Source organism: Aquarana catesbeiana, linkage group LG01, assembly GCF_042186555.1.
Source record: "Aquarana catesbeiana isolate 2022-GZ linkage group LG01, ASM4218655v1, whole genome shotgun sequence".
NCBI lineage: Eukaryota > Metazoa > Chordata > Amphibia > Anura > Ranidae > Aquarana > Aquarana catesbeiana.
In genome coordinates, this window is record NC_133324.1 from 874,755,474 (window position 1) to 874,769,204 (window position 13,731).

General features: G+C 40.6%; 1 protein-coding gene across 1 annotated transcript in view; it reads right to left on the minus strand.

The window, feature by feature from the left end:
* Nucleotides 1-13,731, minus strand: part of LOC141125122 (proton channel OTOP1-like) — an 85,842-nt gene that overhangs the window by 11,511 nt on the left and 60,600 nt on the right. Inside the window, exons 3-4 of the mRNA XM_073612297.1 lie at nucleotides 6,810-6,868; nucleotides 395-525 (exon numbers count right to left, since the gene is read on the minus strand). Of these exons, the coding sequence (XP_073468398.1) occupies nucleotides 395-525; nucleotides 6,810-6,868 (190 nt within the window). The remainder of the gene's footprint in view (nucleotides 1-394; nucleotides 526-6,809; nucleotides 6,869-13,731) is intronic.

The window sequence follows — 13,731 nt, forward strand, 5'->3', positions numbered from 1 at the left end:
GCCTAAACTGATGAAGAAATTCAATCTTTTTTTTATTTTTTTATTTATTAGATGTGTTTTATAGCAGAAAGTAAAAAATAAATATATATTTTTTTTTCAGAATTGTTGGCTTTTATTTTGTCTATAGCGCAAAAAATAAAAACCGCAGAGGTGATCAAATACCACCAAAAGAAAGCTCTACTTGTGGGGGGGGGGGGGGGGGGACATCAATTTTATTTGGGTACAGCATTGCATGACCGCGCAATTGGTTAATAAAAGAGTTGAAAACAAAATTATATTCAAGAAGGGTAATGTGCATATACTACTGTATATAAAATAATATATTATTGTTAATCAATTGTTTGGTAATAAAGACATAAGCATTGTGGTGGTGTACATTTAACACAAAACTTACTTAAAGTGATGTTCACAAAGCCAAGGGACTTCAGTCTTCCCATGTGCTCCTCCAGTTGATGTTCGGACTCTGTTGCTACCGCGCTAGCCCAGAGGAGTAAGTTTGTAAACACAGAATGGATTAAACCAAACCTAAAATAAGGTCATACAATAGGTAATTAGTAAAATGCCACCAAGAAAACGAGAATACTAGAAGATGTTCTAGTGGAGGTTAACAGAAGGCACAGGGACCCCCTGTTCACACACACAGTCCAGTAACTAAACAAAATCTTTTTATCAAGCTTCCATCCCACAGATGAACCACAGTGTATTAGGACAATTAGCTCTTGGTCAGATGATGGCAAAGGGTAGGTAGTTTCACATTGCCGCATGCCCACCTGCAGTATGGAAGCTTACTAAATGGTACCATTTATGTTTCAGTTCCAGAAGGAAATGTTTATTTTTCAGATCACATTTGTGTACCAATGTCTTTTAGACGTTAGAGGGTATAACCTAAAAACACATGTCAGTTTTTATTGCTTTCTGTGCCTCTGATAGGGAGATTTTTCCCTCTCTATTTGTCCTGTGTACCATTATCATTGAAAGTGAAAATAAAAAAAAATCACAAATTTTGGGTTTTCCCCCAAAAAGTAGGGGGGGATCTTCCAGTGGGGACCCTAGTTCTTGTGGTCCCCAAGGAATTTCCTTATTGCAGGGATTTCCTGTCACTTCCTGTTTGGCTATGGGACGGGAAGTGAAGGGAAATCTCCGCAATGGGTCACAGATGGTGAAAAACAAAACTAACAGGAGTTATAACCCTCCCTTACTTTATCCAAAATGAAAAAAAAAAGTTTTGCTTATAGTTCTACTTTAAATGAGCTAAACACATTCTGGGTGCATCAACGCAAGAAGTGTCATTTTTTTTCCTATACAAAGCAGTCACAGCCAAAATAGAAATAGCTAGCTATCGGAATACCTCAACAGTGCCAGTATCTGATTGGATGAAGTCGCAGACAACTGTCCACTTGGCTCGTTCGACTTCCTGCCTTTTGTTGCCAACAGGGAAATCCCATGGAACAAATTTCAGGTGATTCAGCATGAATGGACTGAAATTTGACTAGTATATGGCCAGCTTAAAGTGGGTTGAAAACCCACTTTAAAAAAAAAACAAAAAAAAACTAACAACTGCAAGACAAAGACATAATGAGCTAGTATGCATAGCATAGCATAACATACTAGCTCATTATGTAATACTCACCTGAGAGCGAAGCCCTCACTGCAGTGCCTGTACACAGCACGGCCGGCAACATCACTCCCGGGGGTTAAATCCGCATATCGCGGCTCCGGCGCTGTGATGGGCCTGAGCCACGATGACGTCACTCCCATGCATGCGCGCGGTAACGGCACACTCACAGAAAGCAATGGCATATACGTGCGATTGCTTCAGTTTGTGTCAGTGCACATGTGCCAAGCAGATGCAAATACAGGGGATATCTCCTAAACTGTGCAGGTTTAGGAGATATCCTGGGTAGTTACAGGTAAGCCTTATTACAGGCTTAGCTGTAGAAAAAAAGTGGTTTGTAAGGGTTTACAACCACTTTAAGTATGTTATATGTGATAAATGGAAATAGACGGCTTTCATATACTTATCCTCAAACATTCATCCTGATTAATAAAGCAGGGAGTTAAGCTATTCACATTCCATAGCAAAATGCAAAAAAGAATGAATTTCTCTGCAGGTTCCTTTAAGCATTCACGTATTCCATGTATCAGTAAACACCATTTCCTTCTTTATACAGCCTTATATCAAGTTACAATAACATTGCGTGAGTCTTTGAAAAAGCAGTTTGGGATACAAAAGTTCACATTGTGAAAGTTAATGTTCCTTTCGTCATGTTCTATCCTCATCTCTAGCCTGTATAATTTATTGCCAAGCCTTGTTCCTAGTCCCCAAAGATTGCACAAAGCACAGATTTCATTTAAGGAACCTACAATTTCTGACTTATGAGGGCTAACTGTAGCCAATTAATGACACCAAACTGTGTTGACAGAGCAACAGCAAGGAATTGCATTTATTCCCAAAAGAAGAACAGGCTTATTTACTAGCGACTTAACATAACAGGAAATTTTATTGTATGTGAGTATGAAATGTAACCCCTTAATGACAAATGCTGCATTTGCTATATACTGATTTTAACCACTTCTGGACTACCCTTACTGCTACATGGCGGCACTCCTGTGCAGGATCACGTATATATAGGTGATTCTGCACTTCTGCCGACATGGGGTGTGTGCGCTCTGCCGGCGGGCTGCTTCTGCTGTGATTAATTACAACAAAAAACGATCTGTGGATGCCAGCACCCGCCGATCGTCAGTAGAATACACAGAATTGATATCTGCCTATGTAAACAAGGTAAATCTCCGTTTTGACAAGAGAGAAGGGATGGATTTTTTGTCCCGGCAATGCAGAGAATAAAATTCATCTCTTTCCCTAGTAAAAGCAGGAATCTGTGTAGGCACACAGTTAACCCTTTAATCGCCCTAGAGGTTTAACCCTCTTCCCAGCCAATGTCATTAGTACAGTGACAGTGCATGTTTTTAGCACTGATCACTGTATTAGTGTCACTGGTTCCCACAAAGTGTTAAAAGAGTCAGTTTGTTTCCGTTTGCCCGCCGCAAAATGACAGTCGCTAATCGCTGCCGTTATTAGTATTAAAAAAAAATTCCATAAATATATACCATAGTTTGTAGATGCTCAATATATGCTTATTGGGATTTTTTTTTTACCAAAAACATGTACCAGAATAGGTATTGGCCTAAATTTATGAAGAAATTCGATTTTTTTTTTTCGTTTTAATAACAATTTTGTTATTGGATATGTTTTATAGCAGAAAGTAAAAAATATTGTTTTTTTTTTTTCAAAATTGTGAGTCTTTTTTTGTTTATAGCGCAAAAATAAAAAATGCAGAGGTGATCAAATACCACCAAAAGAAAGCTCTATTTTTGAGAAAAAAGGACATAAATCTTATTTGGGTACAGCATTGCATGACCGCAATTGTCAGTTAAAGTAACACAGTGTCATATCGCAAAAAATGGCCTGGTCATAAAGGGGGGCCAAGTGGTTAATTACAGCAACTGTTGACAAGAGATTAAATCTCATACAGTATCCCACAAAAGTAAGTACACCCCTCACATTTTTGTAAATTTTTTTTCTCTCTTTTCATGTGACAACACTGAAGAAATTACACTTTGCTACAATGTAAAGTAGTGAGTGTACAGCTTGTATAACAAAATTGGAAAAAGTAAATTTGCTGTCCCCTCAAAATAACTCAGCACACAGCCTTAATGTCTAAACCGCTGGCAACAAAAGTGAGTACACCCCTAAGTGAAAATGTCCTAATTGGGCCCAAAGTGTCAAGATTTTGTGTGGCCGCCATTATTTTACAGCACTGCTTGGGCATGGAGTTCACCAGAGCTTCACAGATTGCCACTGGAGTCCTCTTCCACTCCTCCATGATGACATCACAGAGCTGGTGGATGTTAGAGACCTTGCGCTCCTCCACCTTCCATTACAGAATGCCCCACAGATGCTCAATAGGGATTAGGTCTGGAGACACGTTTGGCCAGTCCATCACATTTACCCTCAGCTTCTTTAGCAAGGCAGTGGTCGTCCTGGAGGTGTGTTTGGGGTCGTTATCATGTTGGAATACTGCCCTGGAGCCCAGTCTCTGATGAGAGGGGATCATAATCTGCTTCAGTATGTCACAGTACATGTTGGCATTCATGGTTTCCTCAATGAACTGTAGCTCCCCAGTGCTGGCAGCACTCATGCAGCCCGAGACCATGACACTCCCAGCACCATGCTTGACAGTAGGCAAGACACACTTATCTTTGTACTCCTCACCTGGTTGCTGCCACATATGCCTGACACCATCTGAACCAAAAAAGTTTATCTTGCTCTCATCAGACCACAGGACATGGTTCCACTAATCCATGTCCTTAGTCTGCTTGTCTTCAGCAAACTGTTTGGGGGCTTTCTTGTGTATCATCTTTAGAAGAGGATTCCTTCTGGGACGAAAGCCATGTAGACCAATTTTATGCAGTGTGCGGCGTATGGTCTGAGCACTGACAGACTGACCTCCCACCCCTTCGACCTCTGCAGTAATGCTGGCAACACTCATACATCTATTTCCCAAAGACAACCTCTGCATATGATGCTGAGCACGTGCACTCAACTTCTTTGGTCGACCATGGCGAGGAATGTTCTGAGTGGAACCTGTCCTGTTAAACTGCTGTATTGTCTTGGCCACTGTGCTGCAGCTCAGTTTCAGGGTCTTGGCAATCTTCTTATATCCGAGGCTATCTTTATGTAGAGCAACAATTCTTTTTTCAGATCCTCAGAGAGTTCTTTGCCATGAGGTGCCTTGTTTAACTTCCAGTGACCAGTATGACGGAGTGAGAGCGATAACACCAAATTTAACACACCTGCTCCCCATTCACACTTGAGACCTTGTAACACTAACGAGTCACATGACACCGGGGAGGGAAAATGGCAAATTGGGCCCAATTTGGACAGTTTCACTTACGGGTGTACTCACTTTTGTTGCCAGCGGTTTAGGCATTAATGGCTGTGTGTTGAGTTATTTTGAGGGGATAGCAAATTTACACTGTTATACAAGCTGTACACTCACTACTTTAAATTGTAGCAAAGTGTCATTTCTTCAGTGTTGTCACATGAAAAGGTATAATAAAAATATTTACAAAAATGTGAGGGGTGTACTCACTTTTGTGAGGTACTGTATGTGCTGTTAGCAGCGCTGTGCTGCTTGCAGGACTTTTTTTCCCATCCTGCAAGCGCACCGCCCCAGTGTGAAAGCACTCGGGCTTTCACACTGAGGAGGCTTGAGAGGGCTTTTCAGGCGCTATTTTTAGCATTAAAATGCCTGAAAGGTGCCTTCAGTGTGAAAGGGCTCTAAGGCTGGATTCACACCTATGCATTTTTGGTGCTTTTTGCATTTTGCAGATTTGCACTACAGAACGTGTTCCATAGAAAACAATGTTAAACGGACTGTAGTGCAAATCTGCAAAATGCAAAAAGCACTAAAACTGCATAGGTGTGAATCCAGCCTAAAGCCACGTACACACAATCAGAATATCGTACAAAAAACACTGCTTTCAAAGTGATCGTACGATAATCTGATCATTAGTACACAGCTGTCTGAAATTTTCCAAAGGGACAAACACAAAAATCTTTCTCATACAATACTAGCTCATATGATTTTCATTTAATCAGTACAGTTTTCGACCGAAAATAAATTACAAATACACTGCAACACATTACATTCCGCATTTTTATTCTGTCTTACGAGAATTTTCGTATTTTAGTAATCTATTCGTTTTCGATATGGAGATTAGCATCCAAAAAAAACTAAAAATTATTTAGACCGATAATCTCATTGTGTGTACCAGGCTTAAAGCGGAAGTAAACCCATCCATAAAACAGTTACCTTTCCGGCACATACCGGAAATATAACACTCCCATTGGTTGTGCTCTCAACCAAACTGTTAAACCATCCAATGGCTGGTATCATAACTGATCACATGTGCAGCATCATGGCAGTTGTAGATTAAACAGAGGCCAAGATGGCAGCTTCCTTGGCTGAAAACGAGAGGAGGGTTTACTTCCACTTGAAGGGAGTGCAGAAAAAGGATGGCATGTGGTAATTATTGATTATCCTTCATCTTTTAACAATTCATAGTACTCATATGTTTGAATTGACCATAGCCTTGAAGTGTAGCTAGGGCCCAAACTTTTTTTTTTGTTTTTTTTTAGGTTTGAATATACAGTAGTAGGGAACTGTGGTCAGTATTCTTTCTTGCTGCCTGAATTCCCTTTGCACAGCTCAGTGTACACATGCAGCAATTCTTGGCGCTGGGATGAATGAGCTCCCATGTGCATGAGTTACGTCATTCAAGGTGGCTGAAGATCCTGAACCCAGAATAAAATTGGGTGAAGATATAGACATTGGCGAGGGAGCGAGGGAACGAGCGAGTTCAGCTTTAAGTAGTTGTCTTCACTGAATGATTCTGTTCTGGTCAAAACTATAACATTTTGGAAGTCCTGTCACTTTCTGTCCCAGTGGCCACCAGGACTATAGAGAAGAAATATCTCTCCAGAAGAGAGTTTATCCAAAACTAGAAACAAGTTTTTGGACAAGATACCACATGACATTATGATTCTGCTGTACAGTGTTCATCCAGCAACCAGTCAGATTACACCTATCATATTTCTAGTGCAGGTTAAAATGGATAGAAGCCTTCTGACTGCTATGGGCAAGTCCTTTTTTTTTTTGAGGGGGGGGGGGGGGGGGGTTCCTCTGCTGAAAACTGAACAGCAGTGCATTGTTATTTTAGTACAAGGACATTAACTTGCTCACCTTTCAAGTTTTTTGAAAGATTTGATCACATCCTTTGAATGACACCAGAGAAAATATACCTGTAATATATAAAAATATTCTCAGTTTTAGGATCTGATAAATATAAAATGAAAATATCAGTTCAAATTTTTACTTGTTAAATAATTCATCAAAAATACACATTGGGAAAATTATCTTTCTTGACTGAGTTAAATGATATGTATGTTTCTTGTATGTACATTATGATCTTTAAATAATATCACCATTGGATTATTTAGCCTCCTCCATTACTATTTACCATGTCAATGTGATCTGTGCTTTTGTTTTCATATATTTAAAGCAGTTATGGTGAAATATAAGCAGCGCACTCAAAAAAATACAGATATGTGTGCAAACAATCATCAAATAAACACTCTGCCTTCTAGCTTAGACTTATGCCCTGTACACACGATAGGATTTTCCGATGGAAAATGTGTGATAGGACCTTGTGTGTAGGCTCCATCACACATTTTCCATCGGAATTTCCGACACACAAAGTTTGAGAGCAGGCTATAAAATTTTCCGACAACAAAATCCGTTGTCGGAAATTCCGATCGTGTGTACACAAATCCGACGCACAAAGTGCCACGCATACTCAGAATAAATTAAGAGACGAAAGCTATTGGCTACTGCCCCGTTTATAGTCCCGACGTACGTGTTTTACGTCACCACGTTCAGAACAATCGGATTTTCCGACAACTTTGTGTGACCGTGTGTATGCAAGACAAGTTTGAGCCAACATCCGTCGGAAAAAATCCTAGGATTTTGTTGTCGGAATGTCCGATGAATGTCCGACCGTGTGTACAAGGCATTAGACTGCTGCTAGCACCTGCATAGAGTATGTCCACATAAACTCTCCTCGACAATATAAAGTGAAAAATATACATGCATCGCAGTCATATAGTGAAAAACATAACTATAAATGAAAAATCCAAACGAAAAATTCAAAATACAAAGTCTTGTGTATTAAAATTCAACCGCAGTGTGAACATAAAGTGACAGTTCATGTAATCTCATACATTTTTCTTCTCATGTGTTGGGTGCCCACCACCTTCTTATAAAGTGCCTGCTCATCTTCAGTATCTGACCCCACTACAGAGTCATTATAGCCTTAGTGTATTCCTCACTAGATGGTACTGGGACACTCCTTCCACTATCACCCCGTGAATCACGCTATTTCACTGCTTGGTTCCTGATCATCAATAAAACATGTTGTAAAATACAAATAGAGAAACCATAGTGCTCTCTACTTCCAGACATTTATTTAAAAGGGATTAATAACGCTCACATGGGTACATGTAAAACAAACATATGATCAGTTCACCAAAAGGCAAGAAAAAAGTAATGGGCTCCGTCCACCTATACGCATTATGCACGCATCATGGCTTCTTCAGCAGGTGGCTTTTTTTTACCTGTCTATCTTCTCCTGGGGTAGAGGGTTGTGAGGGAATATTGTTATCTCCTACTTTTAATTGCCATTTAAAAACTTTGTTTTTCTTATAATTCTTTGTGTCTCTTAAAAACTTTTTTTGTTTTTTCTCTTTGATATCCTTATCCCATTTTTCTGTTTTATTCTTTCATTCAGAGAGTCTAACAAAATCAGGGTTATCTTTCAATGACTCCACCTTTTTTTAACTCTGTAATATGGGTCTCAACTCTCAAGTAACCTCATTTTCCTCTGTTTCATTTTTAAAAGGAAACTGAGTAGATCTAAACCTTTAGAGTTAAAGAATTCATACCACTCCCTCAGAGCTTCCTCATCAATGAAACCGTCATTTGCTGGCACATCCCATCTTTCTTTTCAAAAGTGTAATTCAACCTCTTGAAGGATGTACTGAAGAAGCCCATGAGGAGGGCGTAACGTGTATAGGTGGACAGAGCCCATGATGTTTTTTCTTGCCTTTTGTGTCAGTGTGGTGATCTGATCATATGCTTGTTTTACATTTACCCATGCGATTTTTTTTTTTAATCAGATCATTTTTATTGAAAACAAACACAAAAAACAAAAAGCAGCAACTTTTTTCATTCCATCATACAGAGCAAATCCTATATTTTGTGAGGACACACAAGTGGTATAGTTGATGATGTAATTCTGCCTAGGATTCTATTGTGGACCAGGCGCAGTGGAGCTAGTCCAGGGGTGTCCAACCAGGGATCCCATATATTCTCGAATTTTCTCGGGCTACCTCGGTGTTTGTATGTGAGTTGTTCTCTAATAAAAGAGTCATTTACAGACGCAATACACTCCGTTTGTGTGGGTGCCGTTGTAGATAACCATTTTCTGGCAATAAATTTCCTAGCCAGGAATAGTGCCCTTAGAATGGCGATGTACGTGTGGGGCGTGCCATGCGATTGTTTTTAATCCCTTGTTCAATTTTAAATAAATGTTTGGAAGCAGAGAGCACTATGGTTTCTCTATGTGTATTTTACGACATGTCTTATTGCTGATCGGGAACCAAAAAGTGAAGTAGCATGATTCAAGGGCGATAGTGGAAGGAGTGTCCCAGTACCATCTAGTGAGGAAAACACTAATGCCGCGTACACACGGTCGGACTTTTCGTCTACAAAAGTCCAACGGACGCTGACGGACTAAAGCTGGCTGGTAATCCGATCGTGTGTGGGCTTCTCCGGACTTTCAACGTACTTTTTTAGCCTCAAATCCGACGGACTTTAGATTTGAAACATGCATCAAATCTTTACGTCGTAACTACGACGGACCCCGAAGTCCGCTCGTCTGTATGCTAGTCCGACGGACAAAAAAACGACGCATGCTCATAAGCAAAAACTAAACGGAAGCACTCGGTCTAGTAAAACTAGTGTTCGTATTGTAGGTAGCACATTCATCACGCTGCAAAATCTGTGATCGTTGAATGCAGCGCATTTTATTTCTTCTTTACGAATGCTCTAAAGAACGAAGGTGTTTTGCTGTTCATAACCAGAGTTCCCCCAAACTGATTTCTGGATTCTTTTTCTCTTTGATCTCATGAATGATATAGTATGCATTTTAAAAACAATGTTTCCATACTAATAATACTTTTTCCCCTTTTTTTTTTTTTTTTAGGTTTGTAGAGTTACCACAAAGAACCCATTATTCTTTTTTTTTTTTATAGTGATTATTTTTTAGTTTTTAGATAAAGTTAACCCAAAGCACCGTTTTTGGTTATGTAAATTTTTTTATTTTCAAGACTTACCACTTGAACATTATTAACATTAGTAATGTATTTTTGGTGTGTTTTTTCCAAATTCAATGAGATTGTTGTCCCTTGTTAATTTAACATTGTGTGTAAAATCAATGATTTAAAAGAAAACACATAAAGTCTTTTGCTAAACTCAAAAAAGATCCATTTATTCATGGTCAAAATAAAATAAAGAGGAAGTCAACGCTGGAAAAAGTCGGTGTACAAGAAAATTGGGATCTTGCGGAGTCCATATAAGAGGGAGCACAATCTGGTCCAAGAATCCCAGAGATCAACAGCACCAGCTGATGATCTAGATGTCCCCAGACTGTGGTCCTACAACAGCCTGCGTCTTCTGTCAGACCAGACTGAACCCAGGTCATCACTTTCTTCTCTTCCCTGCAGCCTTTCCTCCACGCTGCCCTGCAGCCTTCCCTGTAGCCTTCTTTTGAGGCTGTGGCTCTGGTGTTTCAGTTGTGGCAGGAGGAGGAGGAGGAGGAGGAGGAGGAGGGGGGGCTGCCTCATGTAGTTGGGTGTTTTGTGTTAGCGTGCCCTGCAGCCCCTTATGGATTGTTTCCCCAAATAGGCGCTCACAAATGAGGCGCTGCTCCCAATCCATCTGAAGAAGCCTGCTGGCTAAGTAGCAGCCATAGGATTCTTCCGCTTCGGGGGGGCTCCTTAAAAAACGGGTGGCCTCTTGCATGAGGCGCAGGGATGCGTCCTGTGTGACCATCCCCTTCCTGGCCCTTTTTTTGGGAAGGTGGAGGGGAGGCACTTGGGATTCGGTCAGGCTCCTACGGGGCCCAGCCACCTCACTTGGCCCAGCCACCTCACTGGGAGCAGCCACCTCACTGGGAGCAGCCACCTCACTGGGAGCAGCCACCTCCTGCCTGACACTGGGCCCAGCCTCCTCCAGGATGATGGTGAATCCGGCCTCCTCCAGGCTGTCCATGGGCCCGGTCTCCTCCTGCCTGCCACTTTCCCCACATTCCTCCTGGATGGACTCATCCTGTGTATAAAAAAAGGACAATAGTTTGAGTATATTTTTTTGGGTTCATCAATGACACACAGTTTGGCTTCTCATGAATAGCAAATTCAATGTGAATACTTCTCTTTAATAAAAGAGTCTAATCAGACACCCTAATTATTTCAAGCAGGTGCCAAACATATTTAGCCACTACTGTCAATTGATATGTATACACAATTTTGAGTGACAAATTATTTTAGACAATTATAACATCCAGTTAACATCATTAATATTAGTACAGTAAATATTTGTTAAAATAATTTACCTGACTCCAGATGGTCATATCTGGTTCATCCAGGATGGAAGACCCAGCTTGCTCCTCATCAGCCTCTGCTGGGGTGGAGGGAAGGGTGGAGGGAAGGGTGGAGGGAAGGGTTGAAAGTGATGGCCTGGCTTCATTCTGGTCATCCAGAAAACGGAGTTGATTGTAGTACCACAGCCTGGGTACATAAACATCATCTGCTGATGCTCCTGATCTCCTTGATTCCTGGATCTTCTTATGCTCCCTCTTATACATGTTCCTCAAGACCCCAATTTTCTTGAGCAATGTCTCCATTGTTGCTTCCGGGATGGTCGCCTGGACAAAGGACAGAAGTCTCTCCAGCGTTGACTTCCTCACATGCTTTGCATAATACTGAGGGTGTTTCACCTCCCACAAATTCCTCATCTCTCGATATTTCGAAATAAAAGCTGTAAGGAACTCTGGATCCTTAAATAGGGGATTCATTATATCTGGAAAAGATGAAGTCACAAGACAAAAAACACTTTTATTATAGGTTTCTGCTAACCCCTCATCATCTTCTCCCTATGTAGGCCTCATCAATCTATCAAGCCATATAGGTCGCTTGCTACAAAGTCATGACCATAAAACCCAAAAAATATATATCTAAAATTACCTTCGTTTTGTAACGTCCTGGTCCACTATCACCTAACACAGAACGTACGTACGACACGTGCGCAAGGCCCCTCTTTACACACTACGCATGTGTGAAACTCCGCCTGCGTCGCCCGCCCCTGACGTTCGAAATTAACTCATGTTCTCCGCCCCCTAATTCGACGCACAGAACGTACGTACGACACGTGCGCAAGGCCCCTCTTTATACACTACGCATGTGTGAAACTCCGCCTGCGTCGCCCGCCCCTGACGTTCGAAATTAACTCATGTTCTCCGCCCCCTAATTCGACGCACAGAACGTACGTACGACACGTGCGCAAGGCCCCTCTTTATACACTACGCATGTGTGAAACTCCGCCTGCGTCGCCCGCCCCTGACGTTCGATTTTAACTCATGTTCTCCGCCCATTTTTTGTTACGGCGCGTAGTGGAGTTAAATAATGGCGGAGACACCTGAAATGTTGACGACCTCAGGTAGTGGAGACAGCCCGGAGGCTGGAACGTCAACCAAATCTATGAGGCCTAGATTTAAGGCCTCTAATATGAGTTTTAAAGAGATGGTGGAGATGGTGGCCATTCTTCACAAAGACGACTATGATGGGAAGTATGGGCCGTACGCACGGCCAAATTTGCGCAAGGCCAAAATAATGGCGAAGGTCGTGGACACTTTGCAGGCATCTTTTGGGGTCCAGCGCTCCAGAGATCAACTGAGAAAAAGATGGTCTGACCTGAAACTCAGGGAGCCGGATCAATACCGACGTATCCGGAAAGTTCTTAAAAAAAGTAAGTACTTGTCGTGTTTTTCTCTTGTGTTTATTACCTTGTATACTGCTCCATGTGCTTTTCCTTCCTATACGATTTTCTGTTCATCGTTTTAAACGATCTTTTAATAAACCTTGTTACATATCTATAGATAGATCTATATATATCTATATATATATATATATATATATATATATATATATATATATATATATATATATATATAGATATATATAGATATAGATATAGATATAGATATATATATAGATATAGAGAGAGAGAGAGAGAGAAATATATAGAGAGAGAGAAATATAGAGATAGGTAGATAGATATAGAAATGTAAAACATTCTTTTTGAATATTTTAAGTTATCTTTATTTTTTTTCTTTACATTTAGTTAGATATTTAGAGATTTTGTTCCAGATATAGAGAGAGAGAGATCAAAAGATTATTAACTATATTTTGAGATATTGATATCTATCTATCCGATATGTCTTTATAATTTTAAATATTGAGGTAAAATAGGAACTCTACACAAACCACTTCACTACAAATGTTGGAAAATTACTATGTACTAAAATATCTGTGTGCTAAGTAGAATAATAATTTTTTGTTTCACATAGGGGAAAAATCACTCAGCCAACAAGAAGACAGTCCACCCCAAGCCAAACATGATTGGGAAATCAGCCCAAGTCCCACTGAGGATGTGGAGGAAGGAGAGGTGGGCGACATGGGCACCCCACCAGGTGAGTGTCTGACACACCAGCTTACGTTAATCTATGCATGGCTGCCTTTTGTTTAATGTAATTTGTCTACTCTATTTTAGGGGATCTGGTTGTGCTTGATTCAAGCAACAGCACCACCCCCGAGGATGTGGAGGAATTATGCTACATGGGCACCCCACCAGGTCAGTGTCTGAGACAACAGCTTTATTATGGTAAGGTAAACTATGTATGTGTGCATATTTCTAAAGACATTTTTTGGTTTCATTCCACTTTAGGTACAACAAGAAGTGACTATTTCACCTCTGAAAGTGCCCAACGGCT